This window comes from Mixophyes fleayi, chromosome 1 (genome assembly GCF_038048845.1).
Source record: "Mixophyes fleayi isolate aMixFle1 chromosome 1, aMixFle1.hap1, whole genome shotgun sequence".
Lineage (NCBI taxonomy): Eukaryota > Metazoa > Chordata > Amphibia > Anura > Limnodynastidae > Mixophyes > Mixophyes fleayi.
In genome coordinates, this window is record NC_134402.1 from 430,438,420 (window position 1) to 430,451,922 (window position 13,503).

Consider the following 13,503-nt stretch of genomic DNA (forward strand, 5'->3'; position numbering starts at 1 on the left):
GAAACAATGCAATAGTCAGAAATCCTAGTAGTAATTGTCCATTCTTCTGCCATTACTGCCTGGGAGCTGGGTACTATATATTGTAAGAGCAAATAAAATAATTTAACAACCAACATGATTTGCTCTAATCAGAAATTATTTTCCATTTAAGGCACATTTATTTATTTATTTATTTTTTCCAATGTATTTTCTCATCAGATAGTAATCACAACAGCAGTTTCTGAAAAACGTTGTATTTGTTCTGAAGTTTGTTGTATTAATCTATAATATTTTTGATTCCACAGTACACAGGTGAAATTAGAACGCTTTCATTGGTTCAGGTAAAACACAACCTGACGACAAAGAAGTGGGGCTCAAAAGACTTAGCTCTAAAGCCGGGAGAAACATTGGATTTAATACAGAACACAAACGATACTATACTTCTGTGTAAAAACAGTGAGGGAAAGTGTAAGTACAAATGTACACAGGTCATGTGTTTCATTCGTCTGTATTGCTAACAAAGTATTGTGTTGTGATGTTGAAATTTGTGAGTTAACAACTTAAATAGGGCTGCTGCTGTCAATAAATAATTCATAAAATATGACAGAATTACCACCCTTTATTATTAATATTATTACCATTTATTTATACAGCGCCACTAATTCCGCAGCGCTGTACAGAGAACTGACATCAGTCCCTGCCCCATTGGAGCTTACAGTCTAAATTCCCTAACACACACAAATACAGACAGACTAGGGTCAATTTGTTAGCAGCCAATTAACCTACCAGTATGTTTTTGGAGTGTGTGAGGAAACCGGAGCACCCGGAGGAAACCCACACAAACACTGGATAACATACAAACTCCTCACAGATAAGGCCATGGTCATTAATTGAACTCATAACCCCAGTGCTGTAAGGCAGAAGTGCTAACCACTGAGCCACCCTTCTGCCCCCTTATACAATTTAATCCCAGCACTAGCCGCCTGGGCATATTAACACTATTATGGAGAAGTTAGCAGAGAGAGATCCCGCTTACCATTATACACGGCTCCCAGACTAGTCCCACGCCTACAGGTTATCAGCCCTACTCTAAAAACCCTTCTGCGCTGTGGCATTGTGAGTAATGAATACATTGAACCGCCCGTGTGTCAGCGTTGTTAACCCACATCTCTTGCTCAAAATAATAGTAATAATAATAATTGAATCATTTACACATTCTGAAACCTTGTTTTTCGAAAAAGTCTTTATTCAGAAACGTTTTTTAAAAAGTCCTGGGGGTAAATGTATCAAGCTGAGAGTTTCCAGCGGGGTTTGATATCACAGACCTAAGCAACTGACTGTTGGTTTTATACATTTATCAGGAATGTGATTTAATATCATTATAAATATTCATTATAATTCAAATATCTCTTTTGCAGATGGTTACGTTTTAAGAAACAACCTAATTGATACGTAAGTTTTCGCTTAATTATTTTTTTTATCAAAGTCTTTTTTGTAAGGGAACGCTTCATGAAGACCACCAAGCTAAATGTGTGTTTCAGTTCGTCATCGCCTGTGTTCTCTGTAGCGCTCACATCGGCTGTGTTCTCTGTAGCGCTCACATCGGCTGTGTTCTCTGTAGCGCTCACATCTCCTGTGTTCTCTGTAGCGCTCACATCGCCTGTGTTCTCTGTAGCGCTCACATCGGCTGTGTTCTCTGTAGCGCTCACATCGCATGTGTTCTCTGTAGCGCTCACATCGGCTGTGTTCTCTGTAGCGCTCACATCGCCTGTGTTCTCTGTAGCGCTCACATCTCCTGTGTTCTCTGTAGCGCTCACATCGGCTGTGTTCTCTGTAGCGCTCACATCGGCTGTGTTCTCTGTAGCGCTCACATCTCCTGTGTTCTCTGTAGCGCTCACATCGCCTGTGTTCTCTGTAGCGCTCACATCGGCTGTGTTCTCTGTAGCGCTCACATCGCCTGTGTTCTCTGTAGCGCTCACATCTCCTGTGTTCTCTGTAGCTCTCACATCGCCTGTGTTCTCTGTAGCGCTCACATCGGCTGTGTTCTCTGTAGCGCTCACATCGCCTGTGTTCTCTGTAGCGCTCACATCGCCTGTGTTCTCTGTAGCGCTCACATCGGCTGTGTTCTCTGTAGCGCTCACATCAGCTGTGTTCTCTGTAGCGCTCACATCGGCTGTGTTCTCTATAGCACTCACATCGGCTGTGTTCTCTGTAGCGCTCACATCGGCTGTGTTCTCTGTAGCGCTCACATCGCCTGTGTTCTCTGTAGCGCTCACATCGGCTGTGTTCTCAGTAGCGCTCACATCGCCTGTGTTCTCTGTAGCGCTCACATCTCCTGTGTTTTCTGTAGCGCTCACATCGGCTGTGTTCTCTGTAGCGCTCACATCGGCTGTGTTCTCTGTAGCGCTCACATCGCCTGTGTTCTCTGTAGCGCTCACATTGGCTGTGTTCTCTGTAGCGCTCACATCGCCTGTGTTCTCTGTAGCGCTCACATCTCCTGTGTTCTCTGTAGCGCTCACATCGGCTGTGTTCTCTGTAGCGCTCACATCGCCTGTGTTCTCTGTAGCGCTCACATCTCCTGTGTTCTCTGTAGCGCTCACATCGGCTCTGTTCTCTGTAGCGCTCACATCGGCTGTGTTCTCTGTAGCGCTCACATCGCCTGTGTTCTCTGTAGCGCTCACATCGGCTGTGTTCTCTGTAGCACTCACATCGCCTGTGTTCTCTGTAGCGCTCACATCTCCTGTGTTCTCTGTAGCGCTCACATCGCCTGTGTTCTCTGTAGCGCTCACATCGGCTGTGTTCTCTGTAGCGATCACATCGGCTGTGTTCTCTGTAGCTGTCACGGGCACTAGGAGTTGCTACCCGAGTTTCACCAGATGGAACTCTGCTGGAGAGGCGGGGATATGGCACGCACCTCAAAGCAGGCAGGTGAATGATTGGAGCGACACAACAGCAGGAGAGTAGAGATTGTCTGAGGAAATCAACGACTTGGAGCTGTAAACTGGAGACTGAAGATAATGTAGACACAAGGAGTGGACGTGGATCGGTGATGGTAGGTAGAGGAGGAGTCAGTGGTCTGCGTTCAGCAAGTTGTACCACTGCTCTGATGGGAAGAATAGAATTGGTGCAGGTAGGTAGCAGGGTAGTCGGTGGTCTGCGTGCAGCAAGTTGTACCACCGCTATGGTGAGGAAACGGGTCCAGGTGTAGGTAGGTAATAGGAAAGTCAGTGGTCTGCGAGTAGCAAGTTGTACCACCGCTGTGATGGGAGGACTTGTCCAGGTGCAGGTATGTAGCAGGGAAGTCAGTGGTCTGCGTGCAGCAAGTTGTACCACTGCTGTGTGAAGGAGTGAGGACTTGTCCAGATGCAGGAGAGTGAAGTTGAAAGGCAAACTGTGGCTGTATGGGAACAGCGCGAGTAGAGCAATGTCTTGAGAGGCAAGGATGGAAGGCACAATGAATAGTCTGTATATAGTTGGTGCCTTGCAGTGGGGAGAAGCTGAACACAGCAGATTATGCACAATGACGCCAAGTAGTAGCGTGAGGAGATATCGAGCTTGAGTGACAGCTAGTCCTAACTGAAGCAATGCGGAAACCCAGTCTATATGGGTACCTGTACCCTGCGCAACAAACAACAATGGATGCAACTGGTATGTGAGCAAAATAGGTAATAGTCAATAGTTAGTAGAGGATACCCAGTTGTGTAGATCCGGAATCAGCTGAGAGGTGAAGCGTTGTAGCGGTATGGGAACCACCGCTGAGTTGAGCAGGGAAGCAGCGTGGAAGCTGTGACACGATCAGCAGGGTGATAGCGTTGTAGCGGTATGGGAACCGCCGCTGAGTTGAGCGTGGAAGCTGTGACACGATCAGCAGGGTGATAGCATTGTAGCGGTATGGGAACCGCCGCTGAGTTGAGCAGGAGAGCAGCGTGGAAGCTGTAGTATGAGAAAGCTGCACACAGTTTGGAAACTGTACAAACGAGTAAAGCTGGAAGCAGTTTGGAATCTGCACACACCTATAGAAGTTCACTGGGAATGAGACTTCAAGATCAGGCCCCTACCTAGGGTTGCAGGTGCCTCAAATAGGGTGAGGTGATTGATCTGTCAATCACCTCCATGGACAGGTGAAGTTAATAGCGGGTCCTGCGCATGCGTAGATGGCAGGATAGCGAGCGGCCACGATTCCACACAGGTGTAGGTAGAAAAGATGGAGAACCTCGCACCAGGGTAGAGGCACTCACGGTCCAGTGAGTGACAGTACCCCCCCTTTTAAAGGTGGAAACAGAACACTTGGAACCGGGTTTGCCCGGAAATTTTAGATAGAATTTTTTAAGCAGGGCTGGAGCGTTGAGGTCATCAGCACGAATCCAGGAGCGTTCCTCTGGACCAAAGCCCTTCCAATGAACGAGGAATCGGAGAGATCCTCGCGAAATTTTAGCATCCAGGATCTGAGAGATCTCGAACTCCTCTTCTTGGTGAATCTGTACTGGTTTAGGTACAGAAGGAGGAGCAGAAAAGCGATTGATCACAAGAGGTTTGAGCAGGGAGACATGGAAGGCATTGGAGATCCGGAGGTTCTTTGGTAATAGTAGCTTGAAGCATACTGGATTTATGACTTGAGTGATCTTGTATGGACCGATGAAGCGTGGCGCAAACTTCATGGACGGAACCTTCAAGCGGATATTTTTAGTAGAAAGCCATACACGGTCTCCAAGCTTGAGTGGTGGAATGGCTCGTCTCTTTTTATCTGCGAAGAATTTGTATCTGGCTGATGCTTTCCTCAGGGATGATCTCACCTGAGTCCAGATGGTTTTAAAGTTTTGACAGAGTCTCTCCACCGCAGAGACTTGGGTGGAAGGGAGGGCAGGAAACTCTGGGAGAGACGGATGGTGACCGTAAACCACGAAAAAAGGAGTTTTTGTTGAAGACTCATGGTACATGTTATTGTGGGCAAACTCAGCCCACGGGAGTAATTCTACCCAATTATCTTGATTGGCTGAGGAAAAGATTCTTATGAAGGTCTCGAGATCTTGATTGACCCTTTCGGTCTGGCCGTTTGATTGGGAATGGTAAGACGATGATAGAGACAGTCGGATACCCAAGGTCTTGCAAAGGGCTCGCCAGAATCTGGAGACGAACTGTACCCCTCTATCGGACACAATCTCGGACGGACAGCCGTGAATCTGAAAGATTTCCTTAATAAAATGGTGAGCCAAGGTAGAAGAAGATGGTAATCCGGTTAGAGGAACGAAGTGAACCATCTTGGAGAATCTATCCACCACTACCCAGATGGTATTACATCTCTTGCTAAGAGGAAGTTCGGTGACAAAGTCCATGCTTATATGGGTCCAAGGTTTAGTAGGGATAGGTAGTGGTTGGAGCAATCCCGCTGGTGTTCTGCAGGAAGACTAAAATTGAGAGCAGATCTCGCAAGCGGCCACGAACTCTCTGACATCCTTTCTGATAGAAGGCCACCAATAACTCCGGGAAAGGATCTCAAAAGTCTTTCGTTCACCAGAATGTCCAGAGAACCGTGAAGAATGGTACCATGACAATATTCTCTTGTGTAGAGATGGAGGAACAAGAGTTCTCCCAAATGGTAGCACATTGGTGGATGAAGTGGCCAAAGTCACACATTTGGGATCCAGTATAGGGTGATCGGAAGAATCCAAGATGTCAGAAGGAGGAGCAAATGCCCGGGCCAAAGCATCTGCTTTCCTGTTCTTTGTAGCAGGTTTGAACGTTATAATGAGTTCGAAGCGAGAAAAGAAAAGTGACCACCTCGCCTGTCGAGGGTTTAGACACTGGGCTGTCTTTAAGTAGAGGAGATTTTTGTGGTCGGTGAAGATGGTTACAGGATAATGAGCCCCCTCCAGTAAATATCTCCACTCCTCCAATGCGACTTTTATTGCCAACAGTTCTTTGTCACCGATGGTGTAGTTCTTCTCCGCGGGTAGCAGGTCCCGGGAGTAGAAGGCACAAGGATGGAACTTCTGTTGCTCAGATCTTTGGGAGAGAATAGCTCCTAGTCCGACATTGGAGGCGTCCACGTCGAGAAAGAAGGGAAGGTTTACGTCAGGCTGCCGAAGAACAGGGGCGGTAGAAAATGCTTCTTTAAGGCTTTGGAAAGCTTGAAGGGCCTTAGAGGACCAGTGTTTAGTATTGGGGCCCTTCTTGGTCAGGGCCACAATAGGAGAAGCAATAGCTGAGAAATTCAAAATAAAACGTCTATAATAATTGGCAAAGCCTAGGAAGCGTTGTATAGCCCTGAGAGTAGTTGGCTGGGGCCAAAGTAGAACGGCATTAACTTTATCCGGGTCCATCTCCAGTCCTACTCCGGATACGATGTATCCCAAGAATGGAATTTGGGATAAGTCGAAGGAGCATTTCTCTAATTTGCAGAATAGTAGGTTCCTCCGTAGCCTGGAGAGGACCTCTGCCACATGTTGATGGTGGGAGGACAGATCTTGAGAGAAGATTAAAATGTCGTCCAGATAGACTACAACGCATACGTATAATAGGTCCCGGAAGATCTCGTTCACGAATCCTTGAAAGACAGCAGGGGCATTACACAGTCCAAAAAGCATCACCAGATATTCGTAATGGCCATCCCTGGTATTAAACGCTGTCTTCCATTCGTCACCTGACTTGATCCGGATTAGGTTGTAAGCGCCACGGAGATCAAGTTTGGTGAATATCCGGGCACCCTTTATACGGTCGAAGAGTTCGGTGATAAGTGGAATCGGGTTTCGGTTTTTAACGGTAATGGCATTGAGCCCCCAATAGTCAATGCAAGGTCTTAAGGTACCATCTTTCTTTTTAACGAAAAAGAACCCCGCTCCAGCGGGAGAGCTGGAAGGACGGATGAATCCGCGATGTAGATTGTCCTTGATGTATTCAGACATAGCCTGAGTCTCTGGTAATGAGAGAGGATATACCCGTCCCCTAGGAGGGTTTTTGCCAGGTAGCAGGTCTATGGGACAATCCCATGCCCGATGAGGTGGCAGACGTTCAGACCGAGCCTTATCGAACACGTCAGTGAACGGGGCGTACTGTGGAGGAAGGCCCGGAGGGCCAGGTGTTAAGGAAGATTTATTGATCTTAAGTGGAACCACTCGGGTTAGACATCTGTGATGACAATTCGGACCCCATGATGTGACTTGGGGAGTATTCCAATCAATTTGTGGTGAGTGAAGCTGAAGCCATGGGAGACCAAGGACGATCGGACTGGTAGTAACCGGAAGGACCAGAAAAGAGATTTTCTCTTGGTGTAGCACTCCGACTTGGAGGATTAACGGAGACGTACAGTTAGTGATAAGTCCATTGACAATATGAGAGCCGTCTATAGCGGTGACAGCTATGGCGGTTTTTAAGGGGACCACTGGTAAGGACCACTGGTTGACTAGAGCACTGGAGATGAAGTTACCGGCAGCGCCGGAGTCCAGAAGTGCTTGGGAACTAAAGGATTTGGAGGAAAAAAGAATAGTCACATCAAACGCACACACTTTGACATCCATAGAAGATAGAGAGGAGTCCAGGGCCCCTAACCTTACCTCTCCAGAACAGGTTAGGGCCTGGCATTTCCCGACTTCTTGGGACATGAGTTCAAGCTGTGAGAAGGGTCAGCACAATAGATGCAGAGTCTATTTTTAATTCGTCCATCCCTCTCTTGAGATGTTAATTTTGAGCGGCCTACCTCCATGGGTTCCACTGGAGGAGGGAGCTGACGAACTGGAGGTGATGGAGTAGTGAACCCTTTAGAGGTGCTGGTTCTTTCAGACTCCCTCTAACGGAATCTCATGTCTACCCTATGACATAGGGAAATTAGGTCGTCCAAGGATGATGGTAACTCTTGTGTGGTCAGAGCGTCCTTGATCTTGTCTGCTAGACCCTGCCAGAAGGCAGCTATCAGGGCCTCGGTGTTCCACTGCAGTTCAGAGGCAAGTATTCGAAACTGAATAACGTACTGGGCCACAGAGCGTGATCCTTGGCGAAGTCGGAGGATGCTAGAAGCCGCAGAAACAACGCGGCCAGGTTCGTTGAATATTTTTCGAAAGGTGAAGATGAACAGTGCGCTATCCTCCAATAAGGGGTCATTTCTTTCCCACAGGGGGAGGCCCACACCGGAGCCTGTCCGGAAAACAGGGAAATGAGGTAGGCCACTTTGGCACGATGAGTGGCAAAATGATGAGGTTGAAGCTCGAAATGGAGAGAGCATTGATTAAGGAAACCTCTACAAGTTTTTGGATCTCCGTCATATTTTTAGGGGGTAGGCAGGTGTAACGTGGAAGCAGTAGACACCTGGGATGGCACTGGGGGAGGAGATGGTGCTGGAGGTTCAACAGTCGCTGAAACATTTTGTGGGGGAGCAGCTCGGGTGGCCAGAGTCTGGAAACACTGGAACAGATGTTGCTGCCGAGCATCCTGTTGTTCTACCCGAGTGATCAGATGCTGCAGCATCTCCTTAGTTGTTGGTTCCAATCCTGGGTCTGTCATGGCCTGATCTTACTCTCACGGGCACTAGGAGTTGCTACCCGAGTTTCACCAGATGGAACTCTGCTGGAGAGGCGGGGATATGGCACGCACCTCAAAGCAGGCAGGTGAATGATTGGAGCGACACAACAGCAGGAGAGTAGAGATTGTCTGAGGAAATCAACGACTTGGAGCTGTAAACTGGAGACTGAAGATAATGTAGACACGAGGAGTGGACGTGGATCGGGGATGGTAGGTAGAGGAGGAGTCAGTGGTCTGCATACAGCAAGTTGTACCACTGCTCTGATGGGAAGAATAGAATTGGTACAGGTAGGTAGCAGGGTAGTCGGTGGTCTGCGTGCAGCAAGTTGTACCACCGCTATGGTGAGGAAACGGGTCCAGGTGTAGGTAGGTAATAGGAAAGTCAGTGGTCTGCGAGTAGCAAGTTGTACCACCGCTGTGATGGGAGGACTTGTCCAGGTGCAGGTATGTAGCAGGGAAGTCAGTGGTCTGTGTGCAGCAAGTTGTACCACTGCTGTGTGAAGGAGTGAGGACTTGTCCAGATGCAGGAGAGTGAAGTTGAAAGGCAAACTGTGGCTGTATGGGAACAGCGCGAGTAGAGCAAATTCTTGAGAGGCAAGGATGGAAGGCACAATGATTAGTCTGTATATAGTTGGTGCCTTGCAGTGGGGAGAAGCTGAACACAGCAGATTATGCACAATGAGGCCAAGTAGTAGCGTGAGGAGATATTGAGCTTGAGTGAAAGCTTGTCCTAACTGAAGCAATGCGGAAACACAGTCTATATGGGTACCTGTACCCTGCGCAACAAACAACAATGGATGCAACTGGTATGTGAGCAAAATAGGTAATAGTCAATAGTTAGTAGAGCATACCCAGTTGTGTAGATCCGGAATCAGCTGAGAGGTGAAGCGTTGTAGCGGTATGGGAACCACCGCTGAGTTGAGCAGGGAAGCAGCGTGGAAGCTGTGACACGATCAGCAGGGTGATAGCGTTGTAGCGGTATGGGAACCGCCGCTGAGTTGAGCAGGAGAGCAGCGTGGAAGCTGTAGTATGAGAAAGCTGCACACAGGTGAAGTTAATAGCGGGTCCTGCGCATGCGTAGATGGCAGGATAGCGAGCGGCCACGATTCCACACAGGTGTAGGTAGAAAAAATGGAGAACCTCGCACCAGTGTAGAGGCACTCACGGTGACAGTAGCGCTCACATCGGCTGTGTTCTCTGTAGCGCTCACATCGGCTGTGTTCTCTGTAGCGCTCACATCGCCTGTGTTCTCTGTAGCGCTCACATCGGCTGTGTTCTCTGTAGCGCTCACATTGCCTGTGTTCTCTGTAGCGCTCACATCGCCTGTGTTCTCTGTAGCGCTCACATTGCCTGTGTTCTCTGTAGCGCTCACATCGCCTGTGTTCTCTGTAGCGCTCACATCGGCTGTGATCTCTGTAGTGCTCACATCGCCTGTGTTCTCTGTAGCGCTCACATCGGCTGTGTTCTCTGTAGCGCTCACATCGGCTGTGTTCTCTGTAGCGCTCACATCGGCTGTGTTCTCTGTAGCGCTCACATCGCCTGTGTTCTCTGTAGCGCTCACATCGGCTGTGTTCTCTGTAGCGCTCACATTGCCTGTGTTCTCTGTAGCGCTCACATCGCCTGTGTTCTCTGTAGCGCTCACATCGCCTGTGTTCTCTGTAGCACTCACATCGCCTGTGTTCTCTGTAGCGCTCACATTGGCTGTGTTCTCTGTAGCGCTCACATCGCCTGTGTTCTCTGTAGCGCTCACATCTCCTGTGTTCTCTGTAGCGCTCACATCGGCTGTGTTCTCTGTAGCGCTCACATCGCCTGTGTTCTCTGTAGCGCTCACATCGCCTGTGTTCTCTGTAGCACTCACATCGCCTGTGTTCTCTGTAGTGCTCACATCGCCTGTGTTCTCTGTAGCGCTCACATCGCCTGTGTTCTCTGTAGTGCTCACATCGCCTGTGTTTTCTGTAGCGCTCACATCGGCTTCCATACACTACATTTATTGAATAAGAAACAGCATAGAGTTTTATACACATCCTATGCCAGGCTTGGCTAACCTGTGGCATGCCAGGTGTTGTGAAACTACAAGCCCCAGCATGCTTTGCCAATATATACCAGCTTATTGCTGGAAGGATATGCTGGGACTTGTAGTTTCACAACTCCTGCAGTGCCACAAGTTAGCCAAGCCTGGCCTATGCCATTTTTGTCATTGATTTTGAGAAGAAAACATTACATATGTTTTATTTTTATTGCAGCGATGGAGAAATCTATGATGATGTTGGAGGAGGAGGTATGTATATTGTGTTCTACCACCCTTACTTTGATGCAAAAATGTTGTCACAAACTCGTTGGAATAATAAAAATATACTACAACACAAAGAAAAATGACCTTAATTATTACTGTTGTAATAATACTGTTAGATACTTAATTAAATAATCAAGACCACCGAATGTATATACAGGATATAAATATTAAGAGACCATGGCAGGAATACTGTGGTGGCAAGCATCAATGACGAAGAACAAAGGCATTATGTCCTACTTGCACTTGTCTTGCCAGCAGATTGTTATTCAGAAGGAAGTACCATTAGTAGAGATGGGTGATGTTCAGATTGGACCGGGAGCTTGTTGGCATCTTGGGCTGGCGTGGGCATGCTGCTATCTGAAGAGTCAAGTTAAATGGCACCTATAAGAAAGCAAAAACAGCTCCCCGATGCCCACCGCTTACTCTTTATTCACCCATACATAGAGGCAAGGTTTTGCTCTAAACCAGAGGTGTCCAAACTAAGGGCCTGATTCATTAAGGATCTTAACTTGAGAAACTTCTTATTTCAGTCTCCTGAACAAAACCATGTTACAATGAAAATTAGGATTTTGTTTTGCACATAAGTTAAATACTGACTGTTTTTTCATGTAGCACACAATTACTTGATAGCTTATTTGTACACTGACATTTAAAGTTGATATTTGTGTGCTACATGAAAAAACAGGCAGTATTTAACTTATGTACAAAACAGAATACTAATTTGCACCCCTTGCATTGTAACATGGTTTTGTCCAGGAGACTGAAATAAGAAGTTTCTCAAGTTAAGATCCTTAGTGAATCAGGCCCTAAGTCCTCAAGAGCTACCAACAGTTCATGTTTTCAGCATTTCCTTAATCATGCACAGGTGAGTTAACCAGTTTGGCTGTGTCAGTAATTATCCCACCTGTTTCTACAGACAGAAATCCTGAAAACATGAAGATACAACATATCTTAGTTTTTGCAGGGGGAAAAACCCCAATGTTCCTGCTAAGAACACTGCTTTATTTTAGCAGCATTTTAGGACAGGAATGACCTGTGTGTGGCCAACATTATTGTCCATTGTTATCGCCCCCATCCAATTAATAAAATTCTCCTGGTCACAAAGTTTTCCTGGTTACTGATAGGTTATTTTTCCCCTGTATAGGACACTAAAGCTTCAGTATTCAGAAATGTGAACGTTTACTAAACTGTCATATACCTTCTAATAAAAACATGCATGCTATGGCAAGCTACTACGAAATGGTTATCTTAATAATATATGTTCTTTCTATTTACAGATTGTATTTATGATAATGACTGAATATACCTGGCTACACATCAGCAACTTTCTACAATACTACATTCTCTACATATCCACATCCAGGAAAAGGGATGCTACACCCAATAATACATTGTTGTAAATATGAACATTGTAAAAAAGTTTGCCACTTTTTAAGCAAAATACTTTTTATAACAACTTATTGATATGCAATTTGTTTTTAGAAAACACAATTACATTACTGCCACTTTCAGCAGAAATTTTCAGAGTTATGGTCAGAGCAAAAGTCAAAAACTTTCCTTATCAAGCTGGTAAATTAATATTTAATGGAAAAAAGTTTTTTTTGTGATATTTTAGTGGGATATAACTGAAGAAAACATAGGCGGTGTCCAACAATGTTGGCCTGAGACCAATTGTAGTCAATATTCTAGGAAAAATAAAGTACCCCCAAAAAATTTGACCTTCATATCAAAATTGTATGTAACAGTTTGTTATAAGAGGCTATTAAGTCAGCTTGGAGTAGACCCGATTCTTTCATTTAAGCTACTACAAACCAATGAGGCTGTTGCAGACATTAGTACTGCTTGTCTTTATTTTTCTAAGTTAAGAGGTCACATTGACATAGCAAAACATATACGTCTGTGTTAGAGTGTAGTTAATGCTTTAAGTGGAATATCCTGAGATTAATTTAAATACTAAACTTAAGTCATTTGCTATTTTTCACTTACTTTTTAATTTTTGCAAGAACAAAATAGATCTTTTATTCAATGGCGATTAATGTATGTAAAAAAAAAAAAAGATTCAGAGGGTATAAGAGTTTGTCATGCATTGTATATATGTGTTGAGCTTTTAAGTTCTGAATAAACACAATATTTGATCTGTTTCTGAGTATTAATGAAGAATGTTCAAAAACTATGAATGACCGCTAAATGGACTGTTTGAATGCACAGCGATGGTGCACGTTCAAGATCATAACGATATAGGGAGAGTGTGATCAGTTCTCTATATACTGTATAAAATGTTACATGCAGTATTTCTCCTAAGGAATAGTTTTTTGCTCATGAAGAATTGTGTGAGGGGTGATAAGCTTGTGTCTGTCTGTTAATACCCAATCTTGTTTCATTACTGTTTTTGACCCTAATTGTGAAGCGCTACAGAGTATGCTGGCGCTATATAAATAAATTATAATATTAGTAGTTACTTTATGTAGTTAAATATACTTTAATGTCCTGTTATGATTGTTAAAATAAGGCGTCAGGTTAATATTTTTGGTGCTGGGTCTACTCATCTCTCAAACCCTGCATGTGCTGTGGAGCATGTTTTAACTAATATCTGGATCTGTGCTGCCAGAAGGGTTAATATGAAGCACTCCAGTGTCTTGAGTGTTAAATTATAAGTCAAATGCCCAGCACGGTGTAAAAAATGTATAATGGTTTCAATGCATTTCATAAAGGAAATGTGC

At 45.5% G+C, this 13,503-nt stretch overlaps 1 protein-coding gene across 2 annotated transcripts in view; it reads left to right on the plus strand.

The window, feature by feature from the left end:
- The window catches only part of FYB1 (FYN binding protein 1), a 158,643-nt gene extending 145,719 nt beyond the window's left edge, over window positions 1–12,924 (plus strand). The window contains exons 16-19 of one of the 2 annotated variants that reach the window (XM_075184194.1): window positions 285–447; window positions 1,398–1,431; window positions 10,734–10,768; window positions 12,061–12,923. In XM_075184194.1, the coding sequence (XP_075040295.1) occupies window positions 285–447; window positions 1,398–1,431; window positions 10,734–10,768; window positions 12,061–12,083 (255 nt within the window). In that variant the 3' untranslated portion in view covers window positions 12,084–12,923. Of the gene's footprint in view, window positions 1–284; window positions 448–1,397; window positions 1,432–10,733; window positions 10,769–12,060 lie in introns of both variants that reach the window. The other variant, XM_075184189.1, reaches the window with a different exon arrangement.
- Window positions 12,925–13,503: the final 579 nt, after the last annotated feature.